The sequence below is a fragment of the Hipposideros armiger genome, unplaced genomic scaffold, assembly GCF_001890085.2.
Source record: "Hipposideros armiger isolate ML-2016 unplaced genomic scaffold, ASM189008v1 scaffold_474, whole genome shotgun sequence".
Lineage (NCBI taxonomy): Eukaryota > Metazoa > Chordata > Mammalia > Chiroptera > Hipposideridae > Hipposideros > Hipposideros armiger.
The window spans coordinates 553671-570147 of record NW_017731824.1 but is presented as its reverse complement, the minus strand read 5'-3'; the positions used below and the strand labels follow the sequence as shown (position 1 = coordinate 570147).

Sequence of the window (16477 nt, the reverse complement as noted above, 5' to 3'; positions counted from 1 at the left end):
CTTACCAGCTCTGTGACGTTAGGAAGTGATTTAACACCTCATGTCTCATTTCCTTATCTGTAAAACAAAGATAATAACAGTACCAACCTTATGGAATTGTTGTGAGATCAAACAACTTTATGTGTATTTGCTATTATACCATTCACTGTGCTTTTGTATTCTTTTGAAACATTTTAAAATTACAGTACACCAAAGGAATTTTGAAGATATCTTGGACTTTGTTGTGATGGTACTTGACCAGAATGATATATAACATGCTTTTGTAGCAGTCATTTGAGAACTTCTTTCCCCCACATTAAAAGTTATTTTGTTTTGTTTGCTAGCACAAAGCCATGCCAAAATCTACTCAATGCAAAAGGTTGAAATATATACTTGTATATAATTTTTAAAAGGCTTAAAAATTTTATTTCATAAATGTTAATACAACTTAATATAAATCTATGGTCAGCTAATTCTTATTTCCATCTTTCTCTTTCTAATGAGATGCCAACAATGGAAATTACTCACAGGATGTGCTAACTCAGCCAGTTGACACCAGCATTTCTTCCTTCAGACAATTTGAACCCATTCTCAAATTTCATGGGACAGAAGCATTTAATGATGAAATGATAACATTTCAAAATCTGACAGGTGGCTTACCTTACACAGAAAAGACAGAATTGCAAAGTCATGTGTATAATTATGCAAAAGACAACAATATAAAGGAAGATTCATTTAAGGAAGAAAATCCAGAGAGAAATAGCACTTCCACAAACAAAGACTGACTTGCTTATGAATGTGTCAGGCAGCCTCCTAGAAGCCCGCCTCTAATCTGCTGCAGTGGAGACACACTGTAATTCACAGAAATGTCACTGGCTAAAAATACTGCCAAGGAATCTGTCCTCAACTCTAGTGAACCTCATAGCTGCCTGTGTAAGGAATGTGTACACAATGATGTTGAAAAACCATTTTATGAAGACAAAAATTTTAACATGCTCGATCTGAGAGCTAATTATGAAACAAAGGAGGTAAGATTTTTGATGGTCAGTACAACCTGTAGAGTATTGAAGGTTGTGTTTTTTTTAAAGTATATAATTTAAGACTTTCCCAAGTAGTGATAAATTATCTAGTCAGTACAATGGACATTGCTTCTCTGGGGAAAATAACTTCCCAGATCATGAACAATTTAGAAACAAATTTTTCTTTAAAAAATCAAGTCCATACTTGGAAATTGGCTCTACCAAATGATAATTTCTTTGAGGATCAGGGCTCTGTCTTACTGCTTTTATGTACCCTACCACCTGCATGGTGCCTTGACTATATATGATGTGCTTTTACATTTGGTGAATCAAATTGGTTGGAACTCAGAATTTACATTGAGAAAAAGTTTATGAAGAGAATGAAATACAAGGTATTAAGTTATTTGACAAGGAAAGTTTAAGATTTTTCTATCATGTGGGATTTCTATTGACAAGCAAAAAATTTTTTTAGCAAATTGAAAATGTTAATTTGTCTTTTGATTTATTGATTCTAGGCATGCATGTAATATCCTAATTACACTGAATGTGTAATTACACATTAAAGTGTATCCTAATTACACTGATGCCAATGGTATCAATTCTATGTGCTGTAAACAAAAACATAACAATTTTAAGAATTGGAGTGGGCAAATAGATATAATTTTTAAAAAGCATAAATAATACCTTTTCATTATAAGTTTGATGAGAAAAGCTATGACTATTGTTTCATTTGCAAGTATGACCAGTATTTTGTTTGTTTGTTTGTTTATTTGGAAGCAGCATTTAAAAGAACTTTATTTCCCTGTTGATTTCTGGAAAATAACATTTAAAAAATCTGTTGAAGTAGGATTTCCCAAGATTGTTTCTTTTTGCTAGGCCCTGCGTTATGTGTTGGTTATGTAATGGTTAAAAAAACAACAAAAAGATGTGGGTTTTGTTGTCATGAAAATAGCATCCACTTAGAAAAGAGAGACATTAAACAAATAATCACACAAATAAATGTAAATTTTCAACTGTGGTAAGTGCTATGAATAAAAGTCACATAAAGTGTATATAAAGTTATATAAAATTACATATAAACTTGCAGTTACGATAGTGCTGGAAGTAAAGGTAAGACGGGAGTCTTACTGTCCTGGAGAAGGCTCCCTGATGTAGTGGGACTTGAACCAAGCTCTGAGAGATAACAGGAGTTAATTCGGTAACGGGATGGGAGAGATTCCATGTAGAAGTAACGTGCAAAAATCCTGTGGCACCCACCTGAACAAAGCCCAGTGTTGCTGGGTTGGAGGGAGCAAGAAGGATGTAGTAGATGAGGATGAAGAGATAGCAGGGGTCAGATGTCAAGGTCAGATATAAGGACCTTATAGGCCTCAGTAAGGATAGTTGTCTTTACCCCAGAAGTATGAAGAAACTTTAAAATACAGAGGTCTAATATCTAAATTCTAGAAAGTTATGCAACCACCTGCACAGATATCTTTTACTGGGTTCTTATGTCATGTTTATTTCAGTGTTTTTTTCTTACAACTTACTGTTTTTTTTTATATCTCTCCAAACCTGTATTGTGGGCAGCAAATCAATCTCAACCACAAGACATGTTCATCTGGCATTCTAACATTCACAGGAGTCATAGCACAGGGAGGTGATGGTTTAATGAAGGAATAGGAAAAAAATCATTATTCAGAAGAGGCCTCACGTGCTGTAGGGTAATTGATAAATTTGTTTTAATTCATGTGAAGTCAGATGAAGTGTCTTACATATGTTCATAAAAGCTTGCATCATAGAAAATGGTGAGAGTATCAAAGTTTAATTTTTCTTTTCTAAAAGTAAATGTGATACAATACATATTTTTATCATATGCCTGTTGTTTGTGCTCTGCTGTGCTGCTGTAAGGTGCTGTACATACATTTAGCAATTAATACTTAAGTATTTGTATTTTTGTTAAGTGGGTATTATTATTGGAAATAGATATTATAGTTGTTACTTTATAGCCCAAACTAGGGATCTGGCCAGCTCTGACTTCAAAGTTCAGGATAATTCTACTCTTTCATACTTATTTACTATAATTTACAGATTACAGTTTCTTCAAAAGGAATACAGAATTCTGTGGAGATGTCAAGCAGTCATCAAATGGAAGTCACAGTAGAGGGCGTGGAGAGTTCAGGCATTGCCTCAGCTTGTTTTTCTGAAGACATTCCTTCGAGTGGTAGAGCATCTCAGGAGGACTGCAAGACACCTGACACAGAGCAAAGCTTGGAAAGCTTACAACCTCCGGAAGAGAATATGGCTTTAAATGAAGTCTTATGGAAATTAAAACGTGCTAACAAAATGCAGCAAACTCTGATCCAAAACCTGCAGTGCAGTAACATGTATTTAAAGAAGAAGGTTGAAGAACTACAGATGAAGCCTACCAGACCGCAAGTGTTCATTGACATCCTAAATAAGCTAAAGGAGACTGCCGAATCATTAATTGAAGACAAATACAGAGTAATTCTAGAGAAGAGTGATGCTGACAAGACACTGCAGAATTTGCATGACACTTTAACTAACACCCAAAAACATCTTCAGAAATCTAGGAATGAAAAGGAGACTTTACAAGTAGAGCTTAAGAGGATCAAGAGCAATTATGTTTGTTTACAGGAAGGGTTCATAACTGAAATGCAAGAAAAAAATACAGCTGTCAGTCAGTGCATAGAGATGGGCAAAGCCTTGAGCAAGAAAGAAGAAGAGGTAGAGAAGCTGCAGCAACTCCAAAGAGAACTGGAAAAAGCCAACACTTCTGCTTTGAACTTGTTGAAAAGGGAAAAACAAGCCCAAGAACAAGAGTTCCGGTCTTTACAGGAAGAATTTCAGAAACGTGAAAATGAAAACATGGAGGAAAGACAGAAACTGAAATCTAGACTTGAGCAATTGGTAGCGCAAGTTGAAAATTTGCAATTCATATCTGAAAGTGAAAGAGCTAAAAATACAAAACTTCAGCAGCAGATCAACGAAGTAAAGAATGAAAATGCAAAACTTCAGCAGCAGGTTGCAAGGAGTGAGGAGCAAAATTATGTCCCTAAATTTGAGATAGCTCAGTTAAAGGAGCACTTAGAGGAAGTAATGGAGTCAGCTGTCACAAAGGTATTGTTACAAATTCAGTCTCTAATGCAGAATTTCAGGAGCTTCTAACAGGCCAGTGGTGCATATTTAGGCATAGCGCTTATACAAATTTGTTTGCAGAAAGAATTAGAAACCAAAAAAGAAAGATAAAATGAAAAATGCACCATAGGTGTGGAGAAGATTCTTTGGATCTTGGGTACTTACATTGAAGAACAGCCATTTCTGGCCCCTTGTGATTATTTTAGTAGAGGTGAAAATTAGCAGGGGAATTTTGTGGGTACCCCTGACCAATCATCTGAAGCATCCTTTGAGAAAGGATTTTTCTAAGTGGAGATCTCAATCTTTTCACATCACGTCTGCCTATTCAATGATAAAAGTGAACAATAAAATTGCATATTTGGTTTACAAGGTAAAACAAACATATCACATAATAATTTGTAAAATTACAGACATTGAGATAAAATTGATATAAAACATTATATTAGTTTCAGGTGTACAACATAATGATTCGATATTTGTATACATTGCAAAATGATCACCACAGTAAGTCTAGTTAACACAGGTTAAAAACAGCATGAGAGCCTCATATCAATATTTTTGGAAAGGCTGGAATTTGGTATTCTCTGTAGTTCAGATGGCTTTTTTGGCAAACAACCTGGAAGTGATAATTTTCACTAGCCAGGACACATCTATTTCAGCTATACGTCTGCCTTAAAATACTTATGGTACAATCTTATTAACTCTATTTAGAAAGAAGGCTAATCTGAGCTAGAAAACTGTATAAATTTACGGTTATATTTGTCATGTTAATTTGAACTGAGCTGACACGTTGCCTTGAAAATGTCCTTAGTGGACTTTTTCATGAATCTGTAATTGATACATGTAAGTATTGTTGGCAAGTAAATAATTCTATTTTTTTAATGATTCTTAGGAAAATAGTATTCTCTATGTTTAAAATTTTTTCTCTGTGATCTTTTACCCCAGAGTGAAGGAAGGGTTATCTAAGCCAGTGGTTCTCAAACCTTAGCATTCATTCAGCTATGAAAATGCAGATTGTTGGGGCCCACCCCAGAGTTTCTGATTCCGTAGGTGTGCGGTGGGGCCTGAGAATGGACATTTCTGACAAGCTCTTTGGTCTCACTGATGCTGCTGGTCCAGGGATTACACTTTGAGAACCACTAACCTAAGCAAATTGAGCTGCTAACCAAATCATGACAAATTTTGAGTTGGTAAACTCTGAATGAATTAGTGTAGCTGTACAGAAGTTTATGACAGTGTGTAATATTTTTCTTGAGCTTTCTTTAAAACAAACAGTAAAGTTCTTTGTTCTATCTTGACTGATCAATTTCTTTAATATCCCCAAATCATTCTTCCCCTGCTTGTGGTTTTGCTTTTCATTACCTATAGGCCCATTTTTTTAAAGTGTTGTCTGGGAGTATCTGTGAGGTCAAAAGTATTTTCATAGTAATATGAGGACGTTATTGTATTTTTCACTCTCATTCTTTCACAAGTATACAGTGGAGTTTTCCAGAAACTATATGACATGTGATGGTGTAATTGTTTTTATGGCTAATACAATGTGTGAAGCAAATATGAGAATCCAGCTACCTTCTATTGAGCCAGCAAAAAATATTTGCAAAAAATGTAAACAGTGCCACTCTTTTTATTAATTTTTTTGTTTGGGAAATGTGGTAATTTTTCAATTAAATTGTTATTTATATTGACACATAATAGATTTATTGTTATTTAAATGAATTAGTAAACAAATATTTTTAAATGTTCTCAGTTGTAATTTTTAATACAATAGACATTGATAGATATAACCTACATAAACAAAGGTTGTTGAGATCCTCAATAATTTTTAAGAGTTATGAAGGGGTCCTGGGAATCAAAAAGTTTGCAAATCACTGTTCAGCATTTTTAAGAATGGTATTTTATCCAGCATTTGACTTAAAAAGTAATCCAGATTCTTTGTCTTTATTGTGACAAATCTGAATTGTATACACATAGGATGCAAAGATGATACATTCTAACTTGTTCCTGAATTGCTCACCTTGTGAAGAAGAGAGCCTGACTCCCCCGAATGTGAAAAGAAATTCTCAGCTGGCCTCCAACATCCACAATCTGCTGGCTCTGAGGGTAGGACTTCTCACGTGCCAGGTAATAAAAAATTTTTTAAATCATATTTTTTATTGGGGGGGGAAGAAGACTGAGGTTGGATTAAACCAAAAGAGGCAATGTAAAGTGACAGAATTAAGCTGTAGAAGAAAAAAAAGGAAGACAAAAAATAGAAACCCTTAAAGAACCAACCAGTCAAACCAGTCAGCCTTTCCTTCCTTCTATTGCTTCTTTCTATTTATCTTTCTTCAAGACATAATTTCCACAAGTATACAGTAAGGGAACATAATAAGATAAAAAATAAAGAAACCCTTCATTTCCTGAAACCCAAGTTTCAGGAAATCTCTCTCAGAGCACTTGTATTCTGGTTCAGTCTGCTCCTGCTGATTAGTGATTGTTGACATTAATGAGCTGCTTACCCAACCTAAGATACACCCTTTGGGCAGGGGAGCTCAGTGTGGAGTTGTGTACATTAGTAGAATAAAAAATAAATTTAGTGTCATGTGAGTTCAAATCCTGGCTTTGCCACTTCCCGGTTGTGTGACTTGGCCATGTACCTTTACCTTTATCAGCCTTAGTTTCCTCATCTTAAATAGGGAAAATAATACTTGCTGTTGCTCTGGGAGTTATAAGCACTACATTTAATGAGAGAACATATTAAAGAATGGGACAGTTGATAGTTTCTCAAATTAACTAGCTCTCTCTTTCATTGTCCTTCTATTATTGTACATTTCTTTGCTCTTAAGAGTATTCATCTGAGCCAAAGTTTGGGGGTATGGGTTTGAGATGTTCCTGAAGGAACACAAACCTTATTTCTACTTTGTTTTAGCCAAAATTTGTTGAAAACTAGCATTATTGAATACTAAAAACTGAGCTAAGTGTTTTATGCAGAGATCACAAAGTGGTGGCCCACAGACTATATCCGCTTAAAGTTTTGTTTTTAAGTATTGGAATTTGAATGTGGCACAGACTCTGCTGCAAACCTTTTCGCCCAACCTTGCCCCTCAAACATTTGCTTACTCACCAAATTTGCTTAGTTTTCTCCCATCTCGCTGGAGGCTGCTGTTCTCAATCTTATTTGCTCATTGCTGCTTTTCTACCAGGCCTCTCCCTGATGGGGTACATAGATCTTCTTAGTAGATCTTATCCCATGCCAAACAAATATTATGTTTGCTTATTGTGTGTCTCCCACAGCAGTAAAATGTAAGCCTTCAAGATGACAGACTTGGTCTTTTGTATACGCTGTACCTAACACAGGTTGAGCCCCTAACAGTCACTCAACAACTATTTGCTAACTTCCCAACCTGTTCTTGGAGCCACTTAAGTTTACTCTTCTTGCTTTTCATGGATTATTTCTTATACCATTTGTATTATCAACCTTTGATTTTTTTTTGTTTGTTTAAGAATTAAGTTTAAAATCTTTATTGTATAAATAGAGCACATAACGGAGACATAATTTTATTTAATTGTATGGCCCCTTGAGAGAGTGGGGTGGAAAGAATGAAAAGTATAACTGACATGAGAAGTAAAGAAAGCAAGGGAGAAAAGGGTTATATTGGGTCGTCGGAAAAGTCATGATGCATGTTTGCAACAGATGGCACGAGTTCATTTTTGGAAGTACTAGAGTCATTCACATCTATGTTATTGCTATGTCATTTGACAGCTGACAGTTCTAGCTTCATTCTCAAAAGAAATTGAGCGATTTGGTTGAGTTTTGGAGATTTTATAACAAGTTGAAGATGACAGACCAAACTGTGCATTTTTGCCATGTTTTACTGTTTTACTTCCATAAAGGGAAGAACACGCATCAAGCTTGTGAAAAGTTGCATAAAGTTTATGGTGACAATGCTCTACAAGAACGTCAGTGCCAATGATGGTTCATGAGATTCCGTGCTGGTGATTTTGATCTCAACGATGCTCCTCGGTCAGGGAGGCCTACTGAGGTTGATGATGACAAAATAAAGGCATTGATCGAGTCAAACCCACATTACACGACACGAGAGATTGCAGAAACATTGAACATCCATCATTCAAGCGTTCATGACCACCTGAAGAAGCTGAGATATGTAAGCAAGCTCGATATTTGGGTTCCGCATGAACTCAAAGTTCATTTGACAGTGCGTATAAACATCTGCAATATGCTTATTAAACGTGAGGAAAACGATCCTTTTTTGAAGCGACTGATAACTGGTAATGAGAAGTGGACTGTTTACAACAATGTGGTGTGCAAACTGTCTTGGTCCCGACGTGATGATAAGTCTCAAACGACATCGAAAGTAAACATTCATCAGAGGAAGCTTATGCTCTCAGTGTGGTGGGATTTTAAAGGTGTTGTGTTTTTGGAGCTCCTACCAAGGAACCAAACAATCAATTCCAATGTGTACTGTTGGCAACTGGACAGTTTGAATTAATCCATCATCCAGAAACATCCAGAGCTGGTTAATCATAAAGGAGTTTTGTTCCATCACGACAACGCGAGACCACACAAGTTTGATTACCCATCAAAAATTATTGGAGCTTGGGTGGGATGTGTTGCCACATCCACCATACTCACCTGATTTTGCACTGTCAGACTTCCATTTATTTCTCTCTCTTCAAAACTCCTTGTGTGGTATAACGTTCAATTCAGATGAGGCTGTAAATCAGCACCTTGTTCAGTTTTTCGCAAATAAAGACAGGTCCTTCTATGAATGAGAAATTATGAAGCTCACTGAAAAATGGCAAAAGGTTATCGAACAAAATGGGCAATATATCATTGATTGAGCTTTGTGCTTTATATAAATAAATGACCTTTGAAAAACACAGACAAAATATGTCATGAATTTTCCGACAACCCAATAGATGGCAGGATAAAGAGGTGTTGAGTCAGTGGCTTTGGGGTCAAGGCACTGGTTCCTTTTGTTTTTTTTTTTACCTTAGTGTACAAGTTTATTTAATAAATATATTGAGCACCTATGTACTGAGTGCCAAGGACACAATGGTAAGAAGGAAAAGCTTCCTTGCCCCTATGTAGCTTAGTCTGATCATGATGTAGTTTGAAGAAATGGTGTAGCGTAGAATTTCCGTTTTTCTGTCCCCCTTAGTTTTTCCACACTTAATTCTCTTTTTGTTTGTTTGTTTTACAGGATATTCTTGTTATGTTTTAAGCAGCCTTTTTTAACATGAAAAAACAAACCAAGGCTTAGAATAGTTGAGTTTCTTGTCCAAAGTCTCACTTATGGTTAAATGGCAGAACTTAGATACAAACCCAAGCAGTCTGACTCCAATGCATGCACTTGTGACCCTTCGATTATATTGGTACAACTACCTTCATTCTGGGTAGCCTGAAAATACCTAGAGTGTCAGTATTGTTAAGGATGTCTGATTGTTTTAGTGTCAGTACAACATGTTGTCTAAAATTTAAATTCTTCAACCACTAGGCTAAGAGGGGATGCGCGTATGAATCCGTGAGCGTGTATGGTTATTAGAGATGTGTATTAACCTCCCAGTGATTACACTAATCTGTCCCAATAACAATTACATACAAGTTAAATCTATATGCGGGGCTGGCTGAGTGGCTCAGTTGGTTAAGAGCGCGAGGTCTGAGAAACAGGGTCACCGGTTCGATGCCCACATGGGCCAGTGAGCTGCGCCCAAACTGAGCTGCCACCGAGCTGCCAACAGGGCTCAGCTGGTGAGAGCACATGTTCCTAACAATAAGGTTGCCAGTTCGACTCCCACAACTAAGATTGAACACGGCACTTTGAGCTGAGCTGCGCGAACTGCTGACGGGTGGCCAGATGGCAACTGGACTTGGAGCTGAGCTAGCTGCAGCCCCCACAACTAAGATTGAAGGACAACAACTTGGCTGTTCCCCTTCCCCAATTCCCCAATAAAATCTTTTAAAAAAAATCTATGTGAATTCTTTCCACACTAACCCTTTAGTGGATGTCTTGTAATGAATAATTGAAGAATTGGGTTCGATATTATTTTACCTCCTTTGGTTTGGTAACTTCTTTTGAGAGGCAGATTTGTTTCATTTGTGTTTTGTCCTTTCTCCTTTTAGCTGTACTGAAAAAATTTTAATCCAGCTTCTCAAACTGTTATCCTTAGGGTACCAACAATCCTGATGCTGAACATTTCAAAGAGAGTGAGAAAGTGAGTGATGCAATGCTTCAAAAGTTGAAGAGCTTCTATCGTAAAAGGAAAAATTTAGATGAAGAGGTACTATATGTATTCTGCATTCTAAAAATTGTATCAATTTTAGTGAAAAAAGTAGTCAAAGGTAATATGGAAGTATAAGGAAACTCCTAAAATTTGGATTTTTTTAAAAGAATTGTTTTTGTGGACCAGATTAGCTTTACTATAGCCCTCACTAAGGAGATATATTGTTCAACATTTGACTTATTTTATAATGTAAGTCTGTATAAGAAAGTTTCGTTCAACTACCAAAGAATTGGTATGATTATTTTTTCACTTTTGCATGTTATTCCTGATTCCTGAAGAATAGTGTATTTTGACATTTCTATAGTGATTTTAAACTTTATCACTTGGAATAATAGATATATAGGACACAAGGGTAAAGGACAAGGCTCCTGAAATTTCTTCAATTATTTTTTTCTTGGTGTAGTGCTACAGAGATTGAGCGATAAAAATAAGAGAGTAAGTTAAATAGGGAAGATGATAACAGTATGTTAACTTGTTCAGTTTTTAATCTGAGAATATAGAAGTGACAAATTTATCTGGCTAAAGGGATGGAAATATATTCAAATCTGGGATCTTGGATCATTATAACAAATTTGGTCCTGTACTATCAGGAAATTACTTCTCTGACCTGAAGTGGATAGAAAATTTGTTGCAGGTTTCTGGGAAATCTCTTTGTCTCCTAACTAACCTGTAGAGAAAAGGATCAAGAAATAAACAAACATACACAGAAATTACTGGCCTCCACTTCTTAAACCAGCCTTCAAACATAAGCCCAATCGAGGATTGGAGCAGGATGTTACCAAAGTACAATTTCAGACATTTATGTTCTTCTGGTAAATTTCTGTGCAATTACTAAAATATTGGCAGATAAAATTATATGACCTCTGATTTGATGTGGTGAAGGCAGATGGAGGTAGAAGGAAGTGGTTGGGGATATAAATGATACAAGATTGGCCATTAGCTGTTAATAGTTGAAGCTGGATGATAGTTACATAGGATTTGTTAAAGTTTGTTCTCTTTTTTTTAATATTTGAAATTGTTCATAATAAAAAATATTCTGTCAGCACACTTTACCTTACTGATATTTGGAGTATGATGAAGGAACAATGAACAAATAAGAAATGATTATAAATTGCATCTAGAAAAAGTTGGCTAGTTTTTTTTTTCTTTAAAGAAGAATTTTAATAGCCTGACTGTAAAAACAATAGAATATTAGATTAGGATAAGCTCCCTGGAGATCCCCAGCCCACCCTCAGGTTCAGTGATTCGCTAGGACTCGAGGGACTCAGCATACAGTGTACTCACAGCTATGATGCATTATTACAGTGATAGGACACACAGCAAAATCAGCAAAGGGAAGAGGTGCATGGGGCAAAGTCCGGAGGAAACAGACTCAGGCTTTCTATAGTCCTCTCCCAGCGGAGTCACACAGGATGCTCTGTATTTCCACAGAAGTGAGTTGTGGCAACACGTGTGGAATGCTGTCTATCAGGGAAGCCCATTTGAGACCCAGTGCTCAGGGTTTTTACTGAGGGCTGTTCACATAGGCAACACATGCCAAAAATTCCAGACCCTCCAGATAGAAAGAGGTGTTCAGCATAAACCGCATTCTTTATACAAATAGGTTAGGCACACGGAGCCATTCCTATCAGGGAATGATGGGAACCTTCCCACAATCCAAGTTCCCAGATGCCAGTCATGGGGTAGCCTGGCTGGCAGGCCTGTCTAAGGAGAGCACCCTCAGACCTGCTGTGTGAATTTTTTCTGGACGAGCTGTAAAAACAGTGGATCTTTGGAGAGCAGCTACTGGACTGTGCATGGCTTAATTATTTTATTATAAATGTTATAGGGTATAGTTTAATTTCCTCTCCTGCTCTGAAATATAGAATGCTTTCTTCTTAGCTACTGAAACATAAAGGCAGAATCACAATGTTTAAAGAGTTAATTGCTAATGAAAAAGCATTTCAAGATCAGGTTATTGAGGTGAGTTTAACATCTACTATGTACTGTCTTTAACTTACAAAAATACAATTTCAAAAATTTATATTCTTTTGGTAAATTTGTTTAAATCATTTTAGCTCTAAGTTCTATAATTCTGTTATTCTAGCCACTGACTATCTCTTTGACTGTTTAACTAATAAAGTATTTATTGTCAAATGTTCTAAGGAGTGTGAAAGTATTAGAAGTGACCACCAATATATTTACTTTTAGGTTACAGACTTGGATTCAAATGAAGTAAAAAATGTCAGAGATGTACTACTCTTATTGGGAGCCAAACTGGATAAGTACCATAGTCTAAATGAAAAGCTTGATTTCTTGGTAAGAAAGACTTTTTGTTGCTTTGCTATCATTTTTATACATAACACCATTTTATTAACACGTTTAAGAAATTATCAGCCTGTGAAAAATTTTCTCATTAAAATGGTCACACGCTGGCATTGTGGCAGTATTATTCACCCACAAAGTATAGAATTGAAGTTTGCATTTTCAGGTTTTCAAATTTTACATATTATCCCATCTGATTTCTGTTTAAGCTAATCAGATTAATTTCTTTCAAAATGTAGAAATCAACAAATGTGTGCAATTTTTCATAGTGAAGGAAGCATATTTATATTGTTGCATTTGCTACCACCATTCTTATAGCAGTAGCTGTTTACAACAACCATGATAAAGGGGTGCTTTGGGAAAAAGCACTCATCGTTTACTTTAGATGGCATCTAAAGATAAAGGCATCAGCGCAGAAAAGAAACGGTCATTATGTGACTTCTGGAGGTGTTAGCTAATACAATGGTGGTAATCATTTTACAGGATATAAGTGTATCAAATAAACACATTGTACACCTTAAACTCATACAATGTTATATGTCAATTATGTCTCAATAAAGCTGGAAAAAATTAAGGCAGATGAAACATGAAAAGTATGTTAGAAGAAAATAAAAATATGATCTGGTATCTAGATAGTTACAGAGTTTTAATCCAATTGGATCCCACTTTAATGAAAAGGTGATTAATTAACATTATTTTTAATAGCAGTTAATTAAAGAAGTCTATCATATTTCTAAACTATTAAAACTCAGCATTTTGTACTAAATTTATACATACCCATTTATCTTTAAAAGAAGGAAAAGTCCATTGCTATGAGGGTTTAAAGTTTTCTTCTTTACTAATTCATTCATTTTTTTTCACTAAATAAGTAATTATTGACTTCCCACGAAGTGTTAAGAAATGCTAGTCATTATGGAAATAGAAAGCTAAATTAAACATAGTCCCTGCTTTTAAAGAACTTAGAAAAGAAGACAATATATAAATAACTACTTACAAGGAGTAAAGGAAGAGAGATGTTTGTCAAATGACTGGAGTTCAGAGGAACAGATGACAAACAAGTGGGAGAATCATGGAAGACTTTGTGAAGAGGATGGGAGTTGGGCCCATCTAAATCTGAGCATAGGGTTAGATGAAAGCACTTAATGAGTTCTGTCATTCATTAGCAGCTTCTATGCTTCAGGCATAAAAGATGATGAGAGTGGACCTGAGTCTTCCAACACTGGGAAGCTGGACTGAGGAAAAGGACACAAATGGAAGTGTGTCAGACACACTCTTTAAAATGTGCTGCAGTCTTTCTTGTACAAACTGTGTACCTCAGAGAAAGCAAATAATTGATGAGGGAGAGCTCTTTATTGAAGAATGTAAGTTATTAAAAACAGAAGATAAGATACATTTAGAAAATTATATTTTGCATCCCTGAATAAAATAAGGAATCTAGGCAAATATAATGGCTGCTAAATCTTTAAGTTCAAGACTGATAGGGAACTTCTAATGAATGGGTCAGACTGGCAAACACCTGAGCCCATTGATCAATCACAACCCTACGAGAAGTGAGACAAACAGACCTGTGTCCCTTGAAGTGATGCAGGACTCACACAGCATCATCTATGAAGTATTCTCACCAAAACAGCTGGATCTGAAAAGAAGCTTCTAGGCATAATTACCAGTTGACGGTGGATAAAGAAACATTAAATGGCACCATGAGAACAAATCCAGAATATGAAAAATTCTAATCAATAAAAAATGGGCATGAGAAAAGGGAGGGAGAGAAGAGGAACAGCTGTTATAGACTAAAAGAGGTTAGAGACTTCAGAGACAAATCAACCAACTGCAGTGTGTGAAACCTGTGTAGATCTTGATTTGAACAAACACATTATAAAAAGATATTTATGAGATAATAGCATAAAACTGAATACAGTCTGAGTGTTAGATAATATTAAGAAATTATTAATCTTAATAGATGTGAAAGTGGTATCATTGTGTTTTTAATAGCCCTTATCTGTTAGCAACACATATCGAAAAGTATTTATGAATGAATTAACATGATGACTAGGTTAGCTTTAAAATACTCCAGGAAAACAAAAAGGGGGGCAGGAGGTGGGAGGGTGAGGGTGGGTGTGTGGTTGGAGACAGATGAAAAAATTATAGAAAAATGTTGATAATTGTTGAAGTAATGGGAGATTCATTATACTGGGAGGTTCTCTCTATTTTTGTATGAGTTTGGAATTTTCTAAAATAAAAAGAGCTTTGTTTTCATTTTTTTTGTTTTTGAACTGCAGAAGTGTGCTCCAGAAGGCTCACTTCTCATTCTCTAAGGAACTCCAGGCCAACAAAACTTGGTCTGCTAGAGTTAAATTTGATGGCTCAAACCTCCTCTCATGTGGTTTTCTTGTGGTCCTTCTGACCCCTCGTCTTTTGTTCTTCTTCACAATTCTGATTCTCCTGTCTGCTCCACTCACCTCCTGACCTCCTCCATGCTGAGACAGGGTCCTTGACTCAACCTTGCTTCTGGCTGGCTCTAGCATTTTGAGTGTTTTAACTGTCGAGTGCAAAATGTCTCCTGATCCTAGAAGCCCTTGAAAAGGAACACAAAAGTCAGAAATTTGTTCAGAGGAAACAGACAATAGTCCAGTTAACAATACTGATGTTCAGGGTTTAAGTTGGGCTTATTGTAATGATCCTTCAAGTTCCTCCTAGATCCCATCTTTAGTAAAATAGGAGCCTTTTTATAAAAACATGATATTCCTTAACCAGTATTATAAAAGATATCCTTTAGCCATTATTATGGAGTAGTTGAAGATTAAAAGCTGAAATACTGTATTTCCAGTCAAGATGGCAGAGTAGGTAAGCACTGTGCTTACCTCCTCTCATGGCCACATCAAAATTACAACCAAAATACAGAACAACCATCATTGAAAATTGCCTGAAGTCTAGCTGAAGTCTTACAACTAAGGACATAAAGAAGAAGCCACATGAAGACTGGTAGGAGGTGGGACTTCCGGGAAGATGGCAGAATAGACAGACCCTGTGCCAACTGCCTCCCAGGATCACACCAAAATTACAAATAATTTATAAAATATTCAACCTTGGAAGTCCCCTGAACACTAGATGAACAGAATCTCCAAACAAAGGGCATAAAGAGGAGGCCATGTCAAATCTGGTAGGAGGGGTGGAGATGAGAGAAGGCGAACCCCGTGAGGGACACCTCAGTGGTTGGGAGCCTTCTCCGGTTGGGGGAGAGACCCTCAGGCCCCACACCAAGCTCACCAGCCCAGAGTTACTTTGCCGGGAAGAGGAGTTCTACAATAGGTGGAAGTAGAAAATAGTGAGGACTCTCTTTGCTCAACTCGGTGAGGCTGAGGGCAGCTGGAGAACGAGTGGAGCCGGCAAACTGACTCGCTTGCTGGTGATATATCTAATACATCAAAACAATCACAGAACAACAGTCAGAATGAAGAAACAAAGAAACATGTTCCACGTAAAATATCAGAAGAAACCTCTAGAAATGGAACTAAATGAAACAGAGGTATCCAACTTTCAGAGACAGAGTTTAGAACTGATGATAAGAATGTTTAAGGAACTTAGGCCATAAAGAAGGATAGAGAAATCATAAAAACAACCAGTTAGAACTAAAGAATACAATAACTGACATGAAGAACACATTCGAAGGAATCACCAGTAGATTAGATGAAGCAGAGGATCGGATCAGTGATTTAGAAGACAAAATAGCAGAAATCACCCAGTTGGAACAA

General features: G+C 36.3%; 1 protein-coding gene across 1 annotated transcript in view; it reads left to right on the top strand.

Moving 5' to 3' along the window:
• CAGE1 (cancer antigen 1) overlaps positions 1-16477 on the top strand; it is a 56568-nt gene that overhangs the window by 8250 nt on the left and 31841 nt on the right. The window contains 6 exon segments of the mRNA XM_019666547.1: positions 484-1007; positions 3069-4118; positions 6108-6257; positions 10308-10418; positions 12303-12383; positions 12612-12719. Of these exon segments, the coding sequence (XP_019522092.1) occupies positions 484-1007; positions 3069-4118; positions 6108-6257; positions 10308-10418; positions 12303-12383; positions 12612-12719 (2024 nt within the window).